The 19,512-nt window shown below is 37.5% G+C and overlaps 1 protein-coding gene and 3 long non-coding RNA genes across 4 annotated transcripts in view; 1 reads left to right on the top strand and 3 right to left on the bottom strand.

Moving 5' to 3' along the window:
- Positions 1-19,512, top strand: part of LOC116984970 (mucin-5AC-like) — a 57,018-nt gene that overhangs the window by 16,899 nt on the left and 20,607 nt on the right. The window contains exons 21-43 of the mRNA XM_033039331.1: positions 3-62; positions 465-527; positions 989-1,033; positions 2,078-2,425; positions 2,693-2,779; positions 3,354-3,404; positions 3,741-3,791; positions 3,913-3,972; positions 4,375-4,431; positions 6,404-6,448; positions 7,934-8,281; positions 8,529-8,588; positions 9,796-9,846; positions 10,446-10,517; positions 12,666-12,716; positions 12,874-12,912; positions 12,992-13,048; positions 15,855-15,911; positions 16,178-16,243; positions 18,393-18,443; positions 18,601-18,639; positions 18,719-18,775; positions 19,039-19,104. Coding sequence (XP_032895222.1) covers positions 3-62; positions 465-527; positions 989-1,033; positions 2,078-2,425; positions 2,693-2,779; positions 3,354-3,404; positions 3,741-3,791; positions 3,913-3,972; positions 4,375-4,431; positions 6,404-6,448; positions 7,934-8,281; positions 8,529-8,588; positions 9,796-9,846; positions 10,446-10,517; positions 12,666-12,716; positions 12,874-12,912; positions 12,992-13,048; positions 15,855-15,911; positions 16,178-16,243; positions 18,393-18,443; positions 18,601-18,639; positions 18,719-18,775; positions 19,039-19,104 — 1,881 coding nt within the window. The remainder of the gene's footprint in view (positions 1-2; positions 63-464; positions 528-988; positions 1,034-2,077; positions 2,426-2,692; positions 2,780-3,353; positions 3,405-3,740; positions 3,792-3,912; positions 3,973-4,374; positions 4,432-6,403; positions 6,449-7,933; positions 8,282-8,528; positions 8,589-9,795; positions 9,847-10,445; positions 10,518-12,665; positions 12,717-12,873; positions 12,913-12,991; positions 13,049-15,854; positions 15,912-16,177; positions 16,244-18,392; positions 18,444-18,600; positions 18,640-18,718; positions 18,776-19,038; positions 19,105-19,512) is intronic.
- LOC116984920 lies at positions 10,880-12,234 on the bottom strand. The gene is made up of 3 exons (XR_004415164.1): positions 12,196-12,234; positions 11,893-11,894; positions 10,880-10,889 (listed from the first exon to the last, which is right to left on the bottom strand). It is a non-coding gene; the product is annotated as an uncharacterized LOC116984920 (long non-coding RNA).
- LOC116984919 lies at positions 13,743-15,097 on the bottom strand. The gene is made up of 3 exons (XR_004415163.1): positions 15,059-15,097; positions 14,756-14,757; positions 13,743-13,752 (listed from the first exon to the last, which is right to left on the bottom strand). It is a non-coding gene; the product is annotated as an uncharacterized LOC116984919 (long non-coding RNA).
- Positions 16,606-17,961, bottom strand: LOC116984918. The gene is made up of 3 exons (XR_004415162.1): positions 17,923-17,961; positions 17,619-17,620; positions 16,606-16,615 (listed from the first exon to the last, which is right to left on the bottom strand). It is a non-coding gene; the product is annotated as an uncharacterized LOC116984918 (long non-coding RNA).

Raw genomic sequence — 19,512 nt, 5'->3', positions numbered from 1 at the left:
AGAAAAAACAACAACTACAACAGAGCCAACCACAACCGAGTCTACCACCAGCCCCACAACTGGTGAGTAATGCCTTTTATCAATCATTTTAACACAAATATGCTCAAATACAGTACCACTCGCAGGTTGTGACAATGTTGATCACTCTTGCCATGTGCAACACAATTTTACCTCAGCAGCTCATGGGATGTTCTCGAATTTCAAAGTCTTGAGATACAAACTAGAATGGTGCTTTAATACAATGCAAAGGAACGACAGTAATGCCCAAAGTATGTGCTGGAGTTGAAACACATACAAATATTATTGCTGAATGTAGTATGGATTGTATATTTGCAGTGATTATGTTGAAATATTATTGCACAACTTCTTTTAATTTGTGCAATATATGTTCATTTTGTTACACCGCTCTCAAATGTGTAATTCTTCAAGTTGAATGTAAAGGACATGTATGTATGTGTTTACAGAAAAAACTACAACAACAGAGACAACAACAACAACAACAGAATCTACCACCAGTCCCACAACTGGTGAGTGATAACTACTCTCAATGTAAACCCATGGGTTTTTATATCACAGCTGAGCTCATAAACATCATTTTCAGTTGCACTCCTTTCCCCTCCTTTCTTCAATTTCACTTCATCCATAACAAGTGAGTGATCGCCTCTGTCAGTATGTACTTACTGGCTGTTGGGTTTGGCTGTTCAATTAAAACTTCCACTCGTCTTCAGTAAAAGTCTAATTATTTGACCTATCCACTACAATTTCCAATAACAAGCATTGGTCTATATATTGAATGAAGGGATCATTCTAAATTTTCCAGTACTTGTAAAATATAATCAGTCTCAAATGTTAATTCTTAATAGATGCTGCTTGACCTACTAAGTACTTCTAGTCATTTCTACATTAATTTTTCTTATATCTGAAATCTGCTTGAGCGGTATGAGAATTGAGTTGACTTTGTGATTTGAGTTTGTTTGTTATTTTCCAGAAGAAACATCAACTGTGACATCAACCAGCATTCCTTCCACAACAGGTAAGTGTTGGCTTTTTCAAGATATATTTATTTTGCAACCTCAACTTATTACAATGAAAATCCATTTGTTTTCTTCTCTATCATCATCATCATCGTTGAAATCATCAACGTGCACGGGCCTTACAATCCTATGTACGACAGTGATCGCAACTTCTACTGAAGTGTGGATGGCCGTTGGCCCGCTAGGAGCTCATCTGTCCTTTGACAGGTCTTGTTTTTGGTCCTTCAGGGGGTTCACAGCCTCCTCCTCATCTGGCAAATCAGGTGGGGGAGACGGTTTAGTCGCCGGCTATCCAACCATGGAGCAGGTAGCACGGGATTACACGGCACCCGTGGCGGGTGGGACTCCCCCCTATCTTCTCTTACGTTTTGGTATATTAGACCCTGTTCCCTGTTCCCCATTTTTACTTTCATAAGTAAAATGGTCAGTCGCTCACAATGGCAGCTACTTTTATCATCATGCGGGAATTTGAACTCACTTCTTTATAATAATGTGCTAGGTAACTTCATTATGAGGGCATGCGAGGAGGCTGTTTGACCCATTGGGTCCTTTTCAACTTCCAACAGTACAATGTCATGTCCCCTGCTTATTTCCCTGTAACTCTACAACATATTCTCTCTCACATCCACTCTCCTTTGATTCTTTTGGTATTGGCCTATACAAAGGGATAATTTACAATAGCCAATTAATCTACCAGCATGCCTCTGGGTGACAGGAGGAACCCAAGGAAGTACAGGTAGCCAATATAAGCTCATTACAAACAGCACCTTATATCCACATTGTTCTGTTCTGCACTGGCAATTACTGTTTCCTTATCTGATACTTAAGGGTGTATCTTAGTTTAGATTAATCAACAGTTCCCCAAACATATTGTTATTACTCCCATTTTACTGGTCCCATTCCCATTTAAACTGTAATTTGGAAGATTCATTTTAATGCACAACCATGTTTCTCAAAGCTTGTTTTTTATATTTATGTTTATATTTTCCACTCTGTATTGTTTTATACAAGTTTGCCTTATGTTTTCTTTCTTTACATTACAGTGCCAGACTGTTTGGGTGTATGGTCTCCTTGGTCTAATAACCATACACCATCAGCGTCATCTCCAGATGATTATGAATTGTTGAAACCATATGGCATTAAATTGTGCCCATCTACTTCCTATGAAATTACTAATATTCAGTGCCAATTTGCTGACCATCCTGATTGGCCACTAAGTGCATCGCCAGATCCTGTGACCTGCATTAAAGACATAGGATTGATCTGCACGTTCTCTGGAAATGCTTTTGGCCAATTTTGTAGTGACTACAGAATTAGAGTTTGCTGCGAGCCAACTGAGACTACAACTGTCCCCACGACTACAACTGAGTCTACCACCAGTCCCACGACTGGTGAGTGATACCTTCTCCAGTACTTGTTAACAGTCATTTTAAAAGAAGGACAATAATGTCCAAAGTATGCCCAGCTTGTGCTGGAATTGAACCAAATACAAATGTTGCTGCTGAATGTTGCGATGTTTATAAATTTGCAATGACTTTTGTTGAAGTTATTCCACAACATCTTTTAATTTACGCAATATATGCTGATTTTGTTACTACTCTCTCAAATGTGCCTTTCTTCAAGTTGAATATAAAGGACATGTATGCATTTGTTTATAGAAGAAACAACAACAACAACAACAACAACAACAACAACAACAACAACACCCACGACCACCACAGAATCTACCACCAGTCCTACAACTGGTAAGTGATAACTTCTCTCAACGTACCCTCATGGCTTTTTTTTAATCACAGCTGAGATCATACACTCATGTTCCCATCTTTGCATCATGTTCCGCAATTTCATAATTCCATTTTAGAGTCTGTGGGTTCAGTCTTGATGGTCCTCTGATGCAGGATAGGGATAGAGCAGCACTGACAACACTGTGCTATTCTGCTTGAGATTTTGAGCTGGGTTTGTGAGGGTGCTGTCGTAAATGAGGTTTATCTTCTGGCCAATAGGAAAGAACAGGAAAATCTCTCCACTACCATGAATAATAACGATAATTATAACAACATTTCTCAGGAAATATTTTTAAGCTCTATAGTTTATAGGATGAAGGTATGAATAAGTAGTTTATGGTGTTCCCTACATTTCAGCTGTGACCATATTTTAGTACAATTTCTTGCAAGTCCTTTGCAAGATAGGAAGTAATTAAAGGAGTTACACAATCTCTTTTGAAATAGTCAAAATTATCGTCTGCATTTGTTGGTCATTCAAAATCTACAATTCAACATGGATGATTTAATTGTCCATTAATTTGTTTCTCTTTTGAAGAAACATCTACAACAACCAGCACAACTGGGTCCACAACCACTTCCACAACTGGTGGATGGTGATATTTTAATTTGCAAATTTTTGTTTACCCAAGCATCCCTATACATATACATATTATTTTAATTCAAAACAAATGTAATGCCTTGGTAGACATAAATGCTAGAGAAACTCAGCGGGGGCAACAGCATTTATGGAGCGAAGGAAATAGGCAACGTTTCAAGCCGAAACCCTTCTTCAGACTTGTTTCAGCCCAAAACGTTGCCTATTTCCTTCGCTCCATGGATGCTGCTGCACCCGCTGAGTTTCTCCAGCATTTTTGTCTACCTTCTATTTTCCAGCACCTGCAGTTCCTTGTTAAACAAATGTAATGCCTTTATTATTTTCCAGAAGAAACAACTCCCACGGTGACACCAAGCACCACCACTACCTACACAACAGGTGAGTGATCACCTCTGTCAGTAGGTTATTACCAGCCGTTACGTTCAGTCATTCAATTTCAACTACCGCTTGCCCTCAGTTGAATCATTCTTCAAGTTGCATGTAATGGTTTTATTTGCAGAAAAAACAACAACAACAACAGAGCCAACCACAACCGAGTCTACCACCAGCCCCACAACTGGTGAGTAATGTCTTTTATCAAGCATTTTAACACGGATATGCTCAAATACAGTACCACTCGCAGGTTGTGACAATGTTGATCACTCTTGCCATGTGCAACACAATTTTGCCTCAGCAGTTCATGGGATGTTCTCGAATTTCAAAGTATTGAGATACAAACTAGAATGGTGCTTTAATACAATGCAAAGGAACGACAGTAATGCCCAAAGTATGTGCTGGAGTTGAAACACATACAAATATTATTGCTGAATGTAGTATGGATTGTATATTTGCAGTGATTATGTTGAAATATTATTGCACAACTTCTTTTACTTTGTGCAATATATGTTCATTTTGTTACACCGCTCTCAAATGTGTAATTCTTCAAGTTGAATGTAAAGGACATGTATGTATGTGTTTACAGAAAAAACTACAACAACAGCGACACCAACAAGAGAATCTACCACCAGTCCCACAACTGGTGAGTGATAACTACTCTCAATGTAAACCCATGGGTTTTTATATCACAGCTGAGCTCATAAACATCATTTTCAGTTGCACTCCTTTCCCCTCCTTTCTTCAATTTCACTTCATCCATAACAAGTGATTGATCGCCTGTCAGTATGTACTTACTGGCTGTTGGGTTTGGTTGTTCAATTAAAACTTCCTCTCGTCTTCAGTAAAAGTCTAATAATTGGACCTATGCACTACAATTTCCAATAACAAGTATTGGTCTAAATATTGAATGAAGGGTCATGAAATTTATTTCTGCAGACAATTATTAGAATCCACTTCTTTAAATGATGGCTACCATGATGATCAGCCAGCTTGTGTGAGACTGAGTAAAGCATCTCTCATGGGTAATTAAGGTGTAATTCATAATAAAAGTGCAATGGTAGGTTTTTTGGTGATTGCCATAAATAAGGGGGTACACCATACTGAAATGCATTGAGGTCATGCGAGTGAATGAAAACTGAGAATAAATCGTGCAGGACTATACTATTTTGTTGCTGCTGCATCTCATCTCGTGATGGTTCTGCAGAGAAGAAAATACTTTTTCCACGTCTAAATTGTTTTCAAATTTCTCAATCATTTCTCAGCATTACACTTGAAAGTTCCAAGTGATAAACAGTATGTTAAATGCAGTTAACACTTTTGCTCACAAAATGATGATCTTTTTAAAGTAGAGTTTACTTGTGATGCAGATAAATCACCCAGCAAATTTTATTGCTGAATGGAGTATGGTAATAATTTTGAAGCCATTTGCTGAAATTATTTTAAACAATCATTTCTTGGGTTAATTTTCTACTGCCTCAGTTGTGCCATTCATCAAGTTGAATGGTCATGAATGCTTTTACTTACTTAAGAAACAATAACAGAGTCACCCATAACTGAGTTTACCACCAGTCACATAACTGGTGGGTGATGCCTTCATTCAATATTAATTAATGGATATTTTAACGCAACTATCCTTTCAAGCACAGTAAGCTTGAACTTTATTGGCTTGCCACAATCGTTTCAATTTCAGCGCAGTAGAGTTCTATCCTTTTCCAGAAACTTGAGGGTTCACTCATGGTTGGTGATATGATACAGAACAGATCAAAGATATTTCCTTTGTTAACATTCAGGATTATTTCTGTATCAAGCACCAAAGATATCTTTTCAGATCATTTACCTTTATTAACACATTTTTAAAAAAAGTAAATATTTAAGGTTTTAAGTTGCAAGAGAAAGTTTTGATGAGACTTCATAACCAGGGGTTTTGTAAATGTAATCATAAAACTGAAATCTGAGACACCATATTGGAGAGAGATTAAATACCAAATGTGATATACAAATCCAGCTGATTATCTGAAACAGTTAAATTTATACTTGAGTCCTAAAGCCAGATGTGTAGTTGGAAGATGAGGCACTGTAACTTACACTGAGCACTGAATTTTATTGGAACTGTGTTGGAGATACAAAGTGGAAATGTAGGGAACATTTAAATGAAAGACACTTTAATTCTCATGATTTATATATACCACAGTAAATCTGTTTTGGTTTCCACTCTGCTGTGGACCTTCCCTTCCCTCCCTTTTTCTTATATACTCACTGCCTTTCCTGATTATTTTTTAGATTTTATGTTTCTTTGCGGTAACACATTTTCCAGATATACCCCTTGTTATTTCTTCTCCTTTCCTTCCATCTTTCAGTCACCATTTGGGTCACTCAATCTCTCCAGCCGATCACGTTCTCCCCTATTTCTCTGCACCGTAAATTATGTTTCATTCTAAATTTTCCAGTACTTGTAAAATATAATCAGTCTCAATTGTTAATTCTTAACAGATGCTGCTTGACCTACCCAGTACTTCCAGTCATTTCTGCTTTCATTTTTCTTATGTCTGAAATCTGCTTGAGCAGTATAAGAATTGAGTTGACTTTGTGATTTGAATTTATTTGTTATTTTCCAGAAGAAACATCAACTGTGACATCAACCAGCATTCCTTCCACAACAGGTAAGTGTTGGCTTTTTCAAGAGATATTTATTTTGCAACTTCATCACAATGAAAATCCATTTGTTTTCTTCTCTATCATCATCATCATCATTAAAAACATCAACGTGCACGGGCCTTACAATCCTATATATGACAGTGATTGCAACTTTTACTGAAGTGTGGATGGCCGTTGGCTCGTTAGGAGCTCATCTGCCCTTTGAAAGGTCTTGTTTTTGGTCCTGCAGGGGGTTCACTGCCCCCTCCTCACCTGGAAAATTAGGTGAGGGAGATGGTTTAGTCACCGAATATCAAACCATGGAGCAGGTAGCACGGGATTACACGGTACCCGTGGCGGGGGGTACTCCCCGATCTTCTCTACCTTTTTGGTATATTGTTTTGGGAACCGTGTTCCCTTTTCTCCATTTTGACTTTCATAAGTAAAATGGTCGGTCGCTCACAATGACAGCTACTTTTATCAACATGTGGGAATTTGAACTCACTTCTTTATAATAATGTGCTAGGTAAATTCATTATGAGGGCATGGGAGGAGGCTGTTTGGCCCATTGGGTCCTTTTCAACTTCCAACAGTACAATGTCATGTCCCCGGATTATTTTCCTCTAACTCTACAACATATTCTCTCTCACACATCCACTCTCCTTTGATTCTTTTGGTATTGGCCGATACAAAGGGATAATTTACAATAGCCAATTAATTTACCAGTATGTCTCTGGGTGACAGGTGGAACCCAAGGAAGTACAGGTAGCCAATATAAGCTCCATACAAACAGCACCTTATATTAGGATTGAACTTGGATCTCTCAAGCTTTCAGGCAAAGGTGAGGCACAACCTTCCACAGCTTATTGAGAGTGGTCTTCTTTTCATTAAAATCTCTTTCCTGCTTCAACACTTGATTCTGTTTTACGAATTGACAGCAAACTTGTTCCTTCATCATTCATTATCCTTGAGCAGCTACCTTTTTGCCATTTCCCTCTTGCCCACCAACTAATCTCTTCTGCATATATGGTGTATCTTTTCAACATATACAGTACGTAGCATGTTTAAAGGTGATATGGTGAGGCAGCGCAACTACTCCAATAATGTTCTTCAATAACACGCTGAGACCAACCCATCAAAGTGGAAAGAATATCTGGCTGTTAAAATCATGCTATAGTTAGTGCACAGCTGCAGTCAGCTGCCTGATAAGTGACCTCACATTTGTGCTTTATGCTTTATCCCCATTGTTTTGTTCTGCACTGGCAATTACTGTTTCCCTATCTGATACTTGAGGTTGTATCTCATTTCACATCAATCAACAGTTCCCCAAACATAATGTAATTATTCCCGTTTTATTGTTCCCATTTTCTTTTAAACTGTAATTTGGAAGATTCATTTTGATGCACAACCATGTTTCTCAAATCTTGTTTTTTAATATTTATGTTTATATTTTCCACTTTGTATAGTTCTATACAATTTTTTTCTCATGTTTTCTTTCTTTTCCATTACAGTGCCAGACTGTTTGGGTGTATGGTCTCATTGGCATAATGAAAATACACCATCAGCATCATCTCCACATGATTATGAATTGTTGAAAACATATGGCCCTACATTTTGCCCATCTTCTTCCGATGAAATTACTAATATTCAGTGCCAATTTGCCAACCATCCTGACTGGCCACTAAGTGCATCGCCAGATATTGTGACCTGCAATAAAGACATAGGTTTGATCTGCACGTTCTCTGGAAATCCTTTTGGCCACTTTTGTAGTGACTACAGAATTAGAGTTTGCTGCGTGCCAACTGAGACTACAACTGTCCCCACGACTACAACTGAGTCTACAACCAGTCCCACAACTGGTGAGTACTTGTGAACAGTCATTTTAAAGGAAGGACAACAATGTCCAAAGTATGTCCAGCTTGTGCTGGAATTGAACCAAATACAAATGTTACTGCTGAATGTCACGATGATTATAAATTTGCAGTGAATTTTGTTGATGTTATTCCACAACATCTTTAAATTTATGCAATATATGCTGATTTTGCTACTCTCAAATCTGCCTTTCTTCAAGTTGAATATAAACTACATGTATGCATTTGTTTACAGAAGAAACAACAACAACAACAGCCACGACCACCACAGAATATACTACCAGTCCTACAACTGGTAAGTGATAACTTCTCTCATTGTACACTCATGTTTATTTTTTATTACATGTAAGCTCATACACTCATGTTCCCATCCTTGCTTCAAGTTTTGCAATTTCAGCTCGGTAGTTCATGATCCCATTTCAGTGGGTTCATTCTTGATGGTCCTCTGATGCAGGATAGGGATAGTGCAGCATTGCCAATACTGTGCTATTCAGCTTGAGATTTTGAGCTGGGAATGTGAGTGTGCTGTCGTGACTGAGGTACATCTTGTGGCCAATGACAAATGACAGAAAAAACATGAATAATAACAATAATTACAAAAACATTTCTCAGAAAGTATTTTTAAGCTTTATAGTCTATACGGTGAAGACATGAATAAGTAGGTTAAGGTGTTCCCTACATTTCAGCCGTGACCATATTTTAGTGCAATTTCAGCTCAATAGTTAATGAGCTATGTTTGTTCAATATATGCTGATTTTGTTACTACTCTCTCAAATGAGCCTTTCTTCGATGAATATAAAGGACATATATGCATTTTTTTGCACAAGAAACAACAACAACATCCACGACCACAACTGAATCTACCACCAGTCCTACTACTGGTTAGTGATAACTTCCCTCAATGTGCACTCATTATTTTCTTATCACTGCTGAGCTCATATACATCACACATTCATGTTCAGTAGCGGGGCTTTTTCCTCCTTGCTTCAAGTTTTGCAATTTAAGCTCAGTCATTCATGATCCCATTTCAGAGTCTGTGTGTTCAGTCTTGATGGTCCTCTGGTGCAGGATAGTGGTAGTGCGGCACTGCTGATAATATGCAAATCTGCTTGAGATTTTCAACTGGGTTTGTGAGTGTACTGTTGTGACAGCAGTATATCTTGTGGCCAATGGCAAAGAACAGAAAAATCTCTCCACTGCTCTGAATAATAACAATAATTACAACAACATTTCTCAGGAAATGTTTTTTAGCTGTATAGTTTATTCAGTGAAGATATGAATAAGTGTGTCACGGTGTTCCCTACATTTCAGCTGTGACCATATTTCAGTACAATTTCTTACATTAAGTCCTTTGCAAGATGGGAAGTAATTAAGGGTGTTTATTTCCACTTTACACAATCTCTTTTGTAATTGGGAAATATCTGCTGAATTTGCTGGTCATTCATAATCTTGTATTCAAGATGGATGAATTAATTGTCCATGAACTTGTTTTTCTTTTGAAGAAACATCTACAACAACCAGCACAACTGAGCCCACAACCACTTCCACAACTGGTGAGTAATGATATTATCAAGAATCATTTGCGATTCATTTTAATACAGTATAAGCCTCTGCCAGAGTACATATGCACATACTGAGTATCTATGCATATACAGATCATTTTGCTTCTAAATAAATGTAATTCCTTTATTATTTTCCATAAAAAAACAGTTACCACGGTGACACCAAGCACCACCACCTCCACAGCAGGTGAGTGAACGCCTCTGTCAGTATGTTATTACCAGCCATTAGGTTCAAACATTTTTTAATGGAATGGTTTTAATTGCAGAAGAAACAACAACAATAGAGACAACCGCAACTGAGTCTACCACCAGTCCCACAACTGGTGAGTGACACCATCTCCAGTACTTTTTAACAGTCATTTTAAAGTACCGACAACAATGTCCAAAGTATGCCCAGCTTGTGCTGGAGTTGCACCACATACAAAAGTTACTACTGAATGCCGTGTTGATTATAAATTTGCAGCGGCTTTTGTTGAAATTATTCCACAACTTCTTTTAATTTATGTAATATATGTTGATTTTTTTACTACTATCTCAATTGTGCCTTTCTTCAAGTTGAATATAAAGGACATGTATGCATTTGTTTACAGAAGAAACAACAACAACAACAACAACAACAACAGCCACGACCACAACAGAATCTACCACCAGTCCTACAACTGGTAAGTGATAACTTATTTTGCTCACAATGGCAGCTACTTTTATCCTCATGCGTGAATTTGAACTAATTTCTTTATATGAAAATGATAGGTAACTTCTTTATTTGGGCTTAGGGGAGGTTGTTTGGCCCATTGGGTCCTTTTCAACTTCCAACAGTACAATGTCATGTCCCCTGTTTATTTCCCTGTAACTCTACAACATATTCTCTCTCACATCCACTCTCCTTTGATTCTTTTGGTATTGGTCTATACAACGGGATAATTTACAACAGCCAATTAATCTACCTGCATGTCTCTGGGTGACAGGAGGAACCCATGGATGTACAGGTAGCCAATATAAGCTCCATACAAACAGCACCTTATATCAGGATTGAACTTTGATCTCTCAAACTTTCAGGCAAAGGCGAGGCACAGCCTTCCACAGCTTATTGAGAGTGGTCTTCTTTTCTTTATAATCTCTTTCCTGCTTTAACTCTTGATTCTGTTTTATGAATTGACTGCAAACTTGTTCCTTTATCATATATTATCCTGGAGCAGCTACCTTTTTGCCATTTCCCTCCTGCCCACCAATTAATCTCTTCTGCATATATGGTGTATCTTTTCACCATATACAGTACGTAGCATGTTTAAAGGTGATATGGTGAGGCAGCGCAACTATTCCAATAATGTTCTTCAATAACACGCTGAGACCAACCCATCAAAGTGGAAAGAATATCTGGCTGTTAAAATCATGCTATAGTTAGTGCACAGCTGCAGTCAGCTGCCTGATAAGTGACCTCACATTTGTGCTTTATGCTTTTTCCCCATTGTTCTGTTCTGCACTGGCAATTACTGTTTCCCTATCTGATACTTGAGGTTGTATCTCATTTCACATCAATCAACAGTTCCCAAAACATAATGTAATTATTCCCGTTTTACTGTTCCCATTTTCTTTTAAACTGTAATTTGGAAGATTCATTTTGATGCACAACCATGTTTCTCAAATCTTGTTTTTAATATTTATGTTTATATTTTCCACTTTGTATTGTTTTATACAAGTTTGCCTTATGTTTTCTTTCTTTTCCATTACAGACTGTTTGGGTGTATGGTCTGATTGGCATAATAAACATAAACCATCAACTTCATCTCCACATGATTATGAATTGTTGAAAACATATGGCCCTACATTTTGCCCATCTTCCTCCGATGAAATTACTAATATTCAGTGCCAATTTGCCGACCATCCTGACTGGCCACTAAGTGCATCGCCAGATATTGTGACCTGCAATAAAGACACAGGTTTGATCTGCACGTTCTCTGGAAATCCTATTGGCCACTTTTGTAGTGACTACAGAATTAGAGTTTGCTGCGTGCCAACTGAGACTACAACTGTCCCCACGACTACAACTGAGTCTACAACCAGTCCCACAACTGGTGAGTACTTGTGAACAGTCATTTTAAAGGAAGGACAACAATGTCCAAAGTATGTCCAGCTTGTGCTGGAATTGAATCAAATACAAATGTTACTGCTGAATGTCGCGATGATTATAAATTTGCAGTGAATTTTGTTGAAGTTATTCCACAACATCTTTAAATTTATGCGATAAATGCTGATTTTGTTACTACTCTCTCAAATCTGCCTTTCTTCAAGTTGAATATAAAGGACATGTATGCATTTGTTTACAGAAGAAACAACAACAACAACAACAACAACAACAGCCACGACCACCACAGAATCTACTACCACTCCTACAACTGGTAATTGATAACTTCTCTAAATGTACACTCATGTTTTTTTTTAATTACAACAAAAAGTGACAGCAGTATATCTTGTGGCCAATGGCAAAGAACAGATCAATCTCTCCACTGCTCTGAATAATAACAATAATTACAACAACATTTCACAGGAAATATTTTTTAGCTGTATAGTTTATTCAGTGAAGATATGAATAAGTATGTCCCGGTGTTCCCTACATTTCAGCTGTGACCATATTTCAGTACAATTTCTTACAGTAAGTCCTTTGCAAGATGGGAAGTAATTAAGGGTGTTTATTTCCACTTTACACAATCTCTTTTGTAATTGGGAAATATCTGCTGAATTTGCTGGTCATTCATAATCTTGTATTCAAGATGGATGAATTAATTGTCCATGAACTTGTTTTTCTTTTGAAGAAACATCTACAACAACCAGCACAACTGAGCCCACAACCACTTCCACAACTGGTGAGTAATGATATTATCAAGAATTATTTGCGATTCATTTTAATACAGTATAAGCCTCTGCCAGAGTACATATGCACATACTGAGCATCTATGCATATACAGATCATTTTGCTTCTAAATAAATGTAATTCCTTTATTATTTTCCATTAAAAAACAGTTACCACGGTGACACCAAGCACCACCACCTCCACAGCAGGTGAGTGAACGCTTCTGTCAGTATGTTATTACCAGCCATTAGGTTCAGACATTTTTTAATGGAATGGTTTTAATTGCAGAAGAAACAACAACAACAGAGACAACCACAACTGAGTCTACCACCAGTCCCACAACTGGTGAGTGACACGATCTCCAGTCATTTTTAACAGTCATTTTAAAGGACCGACAACAATGTCCAAAGTATGCCCAGCTTGTGCTGGAGTTGAACCACATACAAAAGTTACTACTGAATGCCGTATTGATTATAAATTTGCAGCGGCTTTTGTTGAAGTTATTCCATAACTTCTTTTAATTTATGTAATATATGCTGATTTTGTTACTACTCTCTCAATTTGCCTTTCTTCAAGTTGAATATAAAGGACATGTATGCATTTGTTTACAGAAGAAACAACAACAACAACAACAACAGCCTTGACCACAACAGAAACTACCACCAGTCCTACAACTGGTAAGTGATAACTTATTTTGCTCACAATGGCAGCTACTTTTATCCTCATGCGTGAATTTGAACTAATTTCTTTATATGAAAATGATAGGTAACTTCTTTATTTGGGCTTAGGGGAGGTTGTTTGGCCCATTGGGTCCTTTTCAACTTCCAACAGTACAATGTCATGTCCCCTGTTTATTTCCCTGTAACTCTACAACATATTCTCTCTCACATCCACTCTCCTTTGATTCTTTTGGTATTGGTCTATACAACGGGATAATTTACAACAGCCAATTAATCTACCTGCATGTCTCTGGGTGACAGGAGGAACCCATGGATGTACAGGTAGCCAATATAAGCTCCATACAAACAGCACCTTATATCAGGATTGAACTTTGATCTCTCAAACTTTCAGGCAAAGGCGAGGCACAGCCTTCCACAGCTTATTGAGAGTGGTCTTCTTTTCTTTATAATCTCTTTCCTGCTTTAACTCTTGATTCTGTTTTATGAATTGACTGCAAACTTGTTCCTTTATCATATATTATCCTGGAGCAGCTACCTTTTTGCCATTTCCCTCCTGCCCACCAATTAATCTCTTCTGCATATATGGTATATCTTTTCACCATATACAGTACGTAGCATGTTTAAAGGTAATATGGTGAGGCAGCGCAACTACTCCAATAATGTCCTTCAATAGCACGCCGAGACCAACCCATCAAAGTGGAAAGAATATCTGGCTGTTAAAATCATGCTATAGTTAGTGCACAGCTGCAGTCAGCTGCCTGATAAGTGACCTCACATTTGTGCTTTATGCTTTTTCCCCATTGTTCTGTTCTGCACTGGCAATTACTGTTTCCCTATCTGATACTTGAGGTTGTATCTCATTTCACATCAATCAACAGTTCCCCAAACATAATGTAATTATTCCCGTTTTACTGGTCCCATTTTCTTTTAAACTGTAATTTGGAAGATTCATTTTGATGCACAACCATGTTTCTCAAATCTTGTTTTTAATATTTATGTTTATATTTTCCACTTTGTATTGTTTTATACAAGTTTGCCTTATGTTTTCTTTCTTTTCCATTACAGACTGTTTGGGTGTATGGTCTGATTGGCATAATAAACATAAACCATCAACTTCATCTCCACATGATTATGAATTGTTGAAAACATATGGCCCTACATTTTGCCCATCTTCCTCCGATGAAATTACTAATATTCAGTGCCAATTTGCCGACCATCCTGACTGGCCACTAAGTGCATCGCCAGATATTGTGACCTGCAATAAAGACACAGGTTTGATCTGCACGTTCTCTGGAAATCCTATTGGCCACTTTTGTAGTGACTACAGAATTAGAGTTTGCTGCGTGCCAACTGAGACTACAACTGTCCCCACGACTACAACTGAGTCTACAACCAGTCCCACAACTGGTGAGTACTTGTGAACAGTCATTTTAAAGGAAGGACAACAATGTCCAAAGTATGTCCAGCTTGTGCTGGAATTGAATCAAATACAAATGTTACTGCTGAATGTCGCGATGATTATAAATTTGCAGTGAATTTTGTTGAAGTTATTCCACAACATCTTTAAATTTATGCGATAAATGCTGATTTTGTTACTACTCTCTCAAATCTGCCTTTCTTCAAGTTGAATATAAAGGACATGTATGCATTTGTTTACAGAAGAAACAACTACAACAACAACAACAACAACAGCCACGACCACCACAGAATCTACTACCACTCCTACAACTGGTAATTGATAACTTCTCTAAATGTACACTCATGTTTTTTTTTAATTACAACAAAAAGTGACAGCAGTATATCTTGTGGCCAATGGCAAAGAACAGATCAATCTCTCCACTGCTCTGAATAATAACAATAATTACAACAACATTTCACAGGAAATATTTTTTAGCTGTATAGTTTATTCAGTGAAGATATGAATAAGTATGTCCCGGTGTTCCCTACATTTCAGCTGTGACCATATTTCAGTACAATTTCTTACAGTAAGTCCTTTGCAAGATGGGAAGTAATTAAGGGTGTTTATTTCCACTTTACACAATCTCTTTTGTAATTGGGAAATATCTGCTGAATTTGCTGGTCATTCATAATCTTGTATTCAAGATGGATGAATTAATTGTCCATTAACTTGTTTTTCTTTTGAAGAAACATCTACAACAACCAGCACAACTGAGCCCACAACCACTTCCACAACTGGTGAGTAATGATATTATCAAGAATTATTTGCGATTCATTTTAATACAGTATAAGCCTCTGCCAGAGTACATATGCACATACTGAGCATCTATGCATATACAGATCATTTTGCTTCTAAATAAATGTAATTCCTTTATTATTTTCCATTAAAAAACAGTTACCACGGTGACACCAAGCACCACCACCTCCACAGCAGGTGAGTGAACGCTTCTGTCAGTATGTTATTACCAGCCATTAGGTTCAGACATTTTTTAATGGAATGGTTTTAATTGCAGAAGAAACAACAACAACAGAGACAACCACAACTGAGTCTACCACCAGTCCCACAACTGGTGAGTGACACGATCTCCAGTCATTTTTAACAGTCATTTTAAAGGACCGACAACAATGTCCAAAGTATGCCCAGCTTGTGCTGGAGTTGAACCACATACAAAAGTTACTACTGAATGCCGTATTGATTATAAATTTGCAGCGGCTTTTGTTGAAGTTATTCCATAACTTCTTTTAATTTATGTAATATATGCTGATTTTGTTACTACTCTCTCAATTTGCCTTTCTTCAAGTTGAATATAAAGGACATGTATGCATTTGTTTACAGAAGAAACAACAACAACAACAACAACAGCCTTGACCACAACAGAATCTACCACCAGTCCTACAACTGGTAAGTGATAACTTATTTTGCTCACAATGGCAGCTACTTTTATCCTCATGCGTGAATTTGAACTAATTTCTTTATATGAAAATGATAGGTAACTTCTTTATTTGGGCTTAGGGGAGGTTGTTTGGCCCATTGGGTCCTTTTCAACTTCCAACAGTACAATGTCATGTCCCCTGTTTATTTCCCTGTAACTCTACAACATATTCTCTCTCACATCCACTCTCCTTTGATTATTTTGGTATTGGTCTATACAACGGGATAATTTACAACAGCCAATTAATCTACCTGCATGTCTCTGGGTGACAGGAGGAACCCATGGATGTACAGGTAGCCAATATAAGCTCCATACAAACAGCACCTTATATCAGGATTGAACTTTGATCTCTCAAACTTTCAGGCAAAGGCGAGGCACAGCCTTCCACAGCTTATTGAGAGTGGTCTTCTTTTCTTTATAATCTCTTTCCTGCTTTAACTCTTGATTCTGTTTTATGAATTGACTGCAAACTTGTTCCTTTATCATATATTATCCTGGAGCAGCTACCTTTTTGCCATTTCCCTCCTGCCCACCAATTAATCTCTTCTGCATATATGGTGTATCTTTTCACCATATACAGTACGTAGCATGTTTAAAGGTAATATGGTGAGGCAGCGCAACTACTCCAATAATGTCCTTCAATAGCACGCCGAGACCAACCCATCAAAGTGGAAAGAATATCTGGCTGTTAAAATCATGCTATAGTTAGTGCACAGCTGCAGTCAGCTGCCTGATAAGTGACCTCACATTTGTGCTTTATGCTTTTTCCCCATTGTTCTGTTCTGCACTGGCAATTACTGTTTCCCTATCTGATACTTGAGGTTGTATCTCATTTCACATCAATCAACAGTTCCCCAAACATAATGTAATTATTCCCATTTTACTGTTCCCATTTTCTTTTAAACTGTAATTTGGAAGATTCATTTTGATGCACAACCATGTTTCTCAAATCTTGTTTTTAATATTTATGTTTATATTTTCCACTTTGTATTGTTTTATACAAGTTTGCCTTATGTTTTCTTTCTTTTCCATTACAGACTGTTTGGGTGTATGGTCTGATTGGCATAATAAACATAAACCATCAACTTCATCTCCACATGATTATGAATTGTTGAAAACATATGGCCCTACATTTTGCCCATCTTCCTCCGATGAAATTACTAATATTCAGTGCCAATTTGCCGACCATCCTGACTGGCCACTAAGTGCATCGCCAGATATTGTGACCTGCAATAAAGACACAGGTTTGATCTGCACGTTCTCTGGAAATCCTATTGGCCACTTTTGTAGTGACTACAGAATTAGAGTTTGCTGCGTGCCAACTGAGACTACAACTGTCCCCACGACTACAACTGAGTCTACAACCAGTCCCACAACTGGTGAGTACTTGTGAACAGTCATTTTAAAGGAAGGACAACAATGTCCAAAGTATGTCCAGCTTGTGCTGGAATTGAATCAAATACAAATGTTACTGCTGAATGTCGCGATGATTATAAATTTTGCAGTGAATTTTGTTGAAGTTATTCCACAACATCTTTAAATTTATGCGATAAATGCTGATTTTGTTACTACTCTCTCAAATCTGCCTTTCTTCAAGTTGAATATAAAGGACATGTATGCATTTGTTTACAGAAGAAACAACTACAACAACAACAACAACAACAGCCACGACCACCACAGAATCTACTACCACTCCTACAACTGGTAATTGATAACTTCTCTAAATGTACACTCATGTTTTTTTTTAATTACAACAAAAAGTGACAGCAGTATATCTTGTGGCCAATGGCAAAGAACAGATCAATCTCTCCACTGCTCTGAATAATAACAATAATTACAACAACATTTCACAGGAAATATTTTTTAGCTGTATAGTTTATTCAGTGAAGATATGAATAAGTATGTCCCGGTGTTCCCTACATTTCAGCTGTGACCATATTTCAGTACAATTTCTTACAGTAAGTCCTTTGCAAGATGGGAAGTAATTAAGGGTGTTTATTTCCACTTTACACAATCTCTTTTGTAATTGGGAAATATCTGCTGAATTTGCTGGTCATTCATAATCTTGTATTCAAGATGGATGAATTAATTGTCCATGAACTTGTTTTTCTTTTGAAGAAACATCTACAACAACCAGCACAACTGAGCCCACAACCACTTCCACAACTGGTGAGTAATGATATTATCAAGAATTATTTGCGATTCATTTTAATACAGTATAAGCCTCTGCCAGAGTACATATGCACATACTGAGTATCTATGCATATACAGATCATTTTGCTTCTAAATAAATGTAATTCCTTTATTATTTTCCATTAAAAAACAGTTACCACGGTGACACCAAGCACCACCACCTCCACAGCAGGTGAGTGAACGCTTCTGTCAGTATGTTATTACCAGCCATTAGGTTCAGACATTTTTTAATGGAATGGTTTTAATTGCAGAAGAAACAACAACAACAGAGACAACCACAACTGAGTCTACCACCAGTCCCACAACTGGTGAGTGACACGATCTCCAGTCATTTTTAACAGTCATTTTAAAGGACCGACAACAATGTCCAAAGTATGCCCAGCTTGTGCTGGAGTTGAACCACATACAAAAGTTACTACTGAATGCCGTATTGATTATAAATTTGCAGCGGCTTTTGTTGAAGTTATTCCATAACTTCTTTTAATTTATGTAATATATGCTGATTTTGTTACTACTCTCTCAATTTGCCTTTCTTCAAGTTGAATATAGACATGTATGCATTTGTTTACAGAAGAAACAACAACAACAACAACAACAGCCACGACCACAACAGAATCTACCACCAGTCCTACAACTGGTAAGTGATAACTTATTTTGCTCACAATGGCAGCTACTTTTATCCTCATGCGTGAATTTGAACTAATTTCTTTATATGAAAATGATAGGTAACTTCTTTATTTGGGCTTAGGGGAGGTTGTTTGGCCCATTGGGTCCTTTTCAACTTCCAACAGTACAATGTCATGTCCCCTGTTTATTTCCCTGTAACTCTACAACATATTCTCTCTCACATCCACTCTCCTTTGATTATTTTGGTATTGGTCTATACAACGGGATAATTTACAACAGCCAATTAATCTACCTGCATGTCTCTGGGTGACAGGAGGAACCCATGGATGTACAGGTAGCCAATATAAGCTCCATACAAACAGCACCTTATATCAGGATTGAACTTTGATCTCTCAAACTTTCAGGCAAAGGCGAGGCA

The sequence above is a fragment of the Amblyraja radiata genome, chromosome 21 (genome assembly GCF_010909765.2).
Source record: "Amblyraja radiata isolate CabotCenter1 chromosome 21, sAmbRad1.1.pri, whole genome shotgun sequence".
Classification (NCBI taxonomy): Eukaryota; Metazoa; Chordata; class Chondrichthyes; order Rajiformes; family Rajidae; genus Amblyraja; species Amblyraja radiata.
This window is presented reverse-complemented; position numbering and strand designations above follow the sequence as displayed.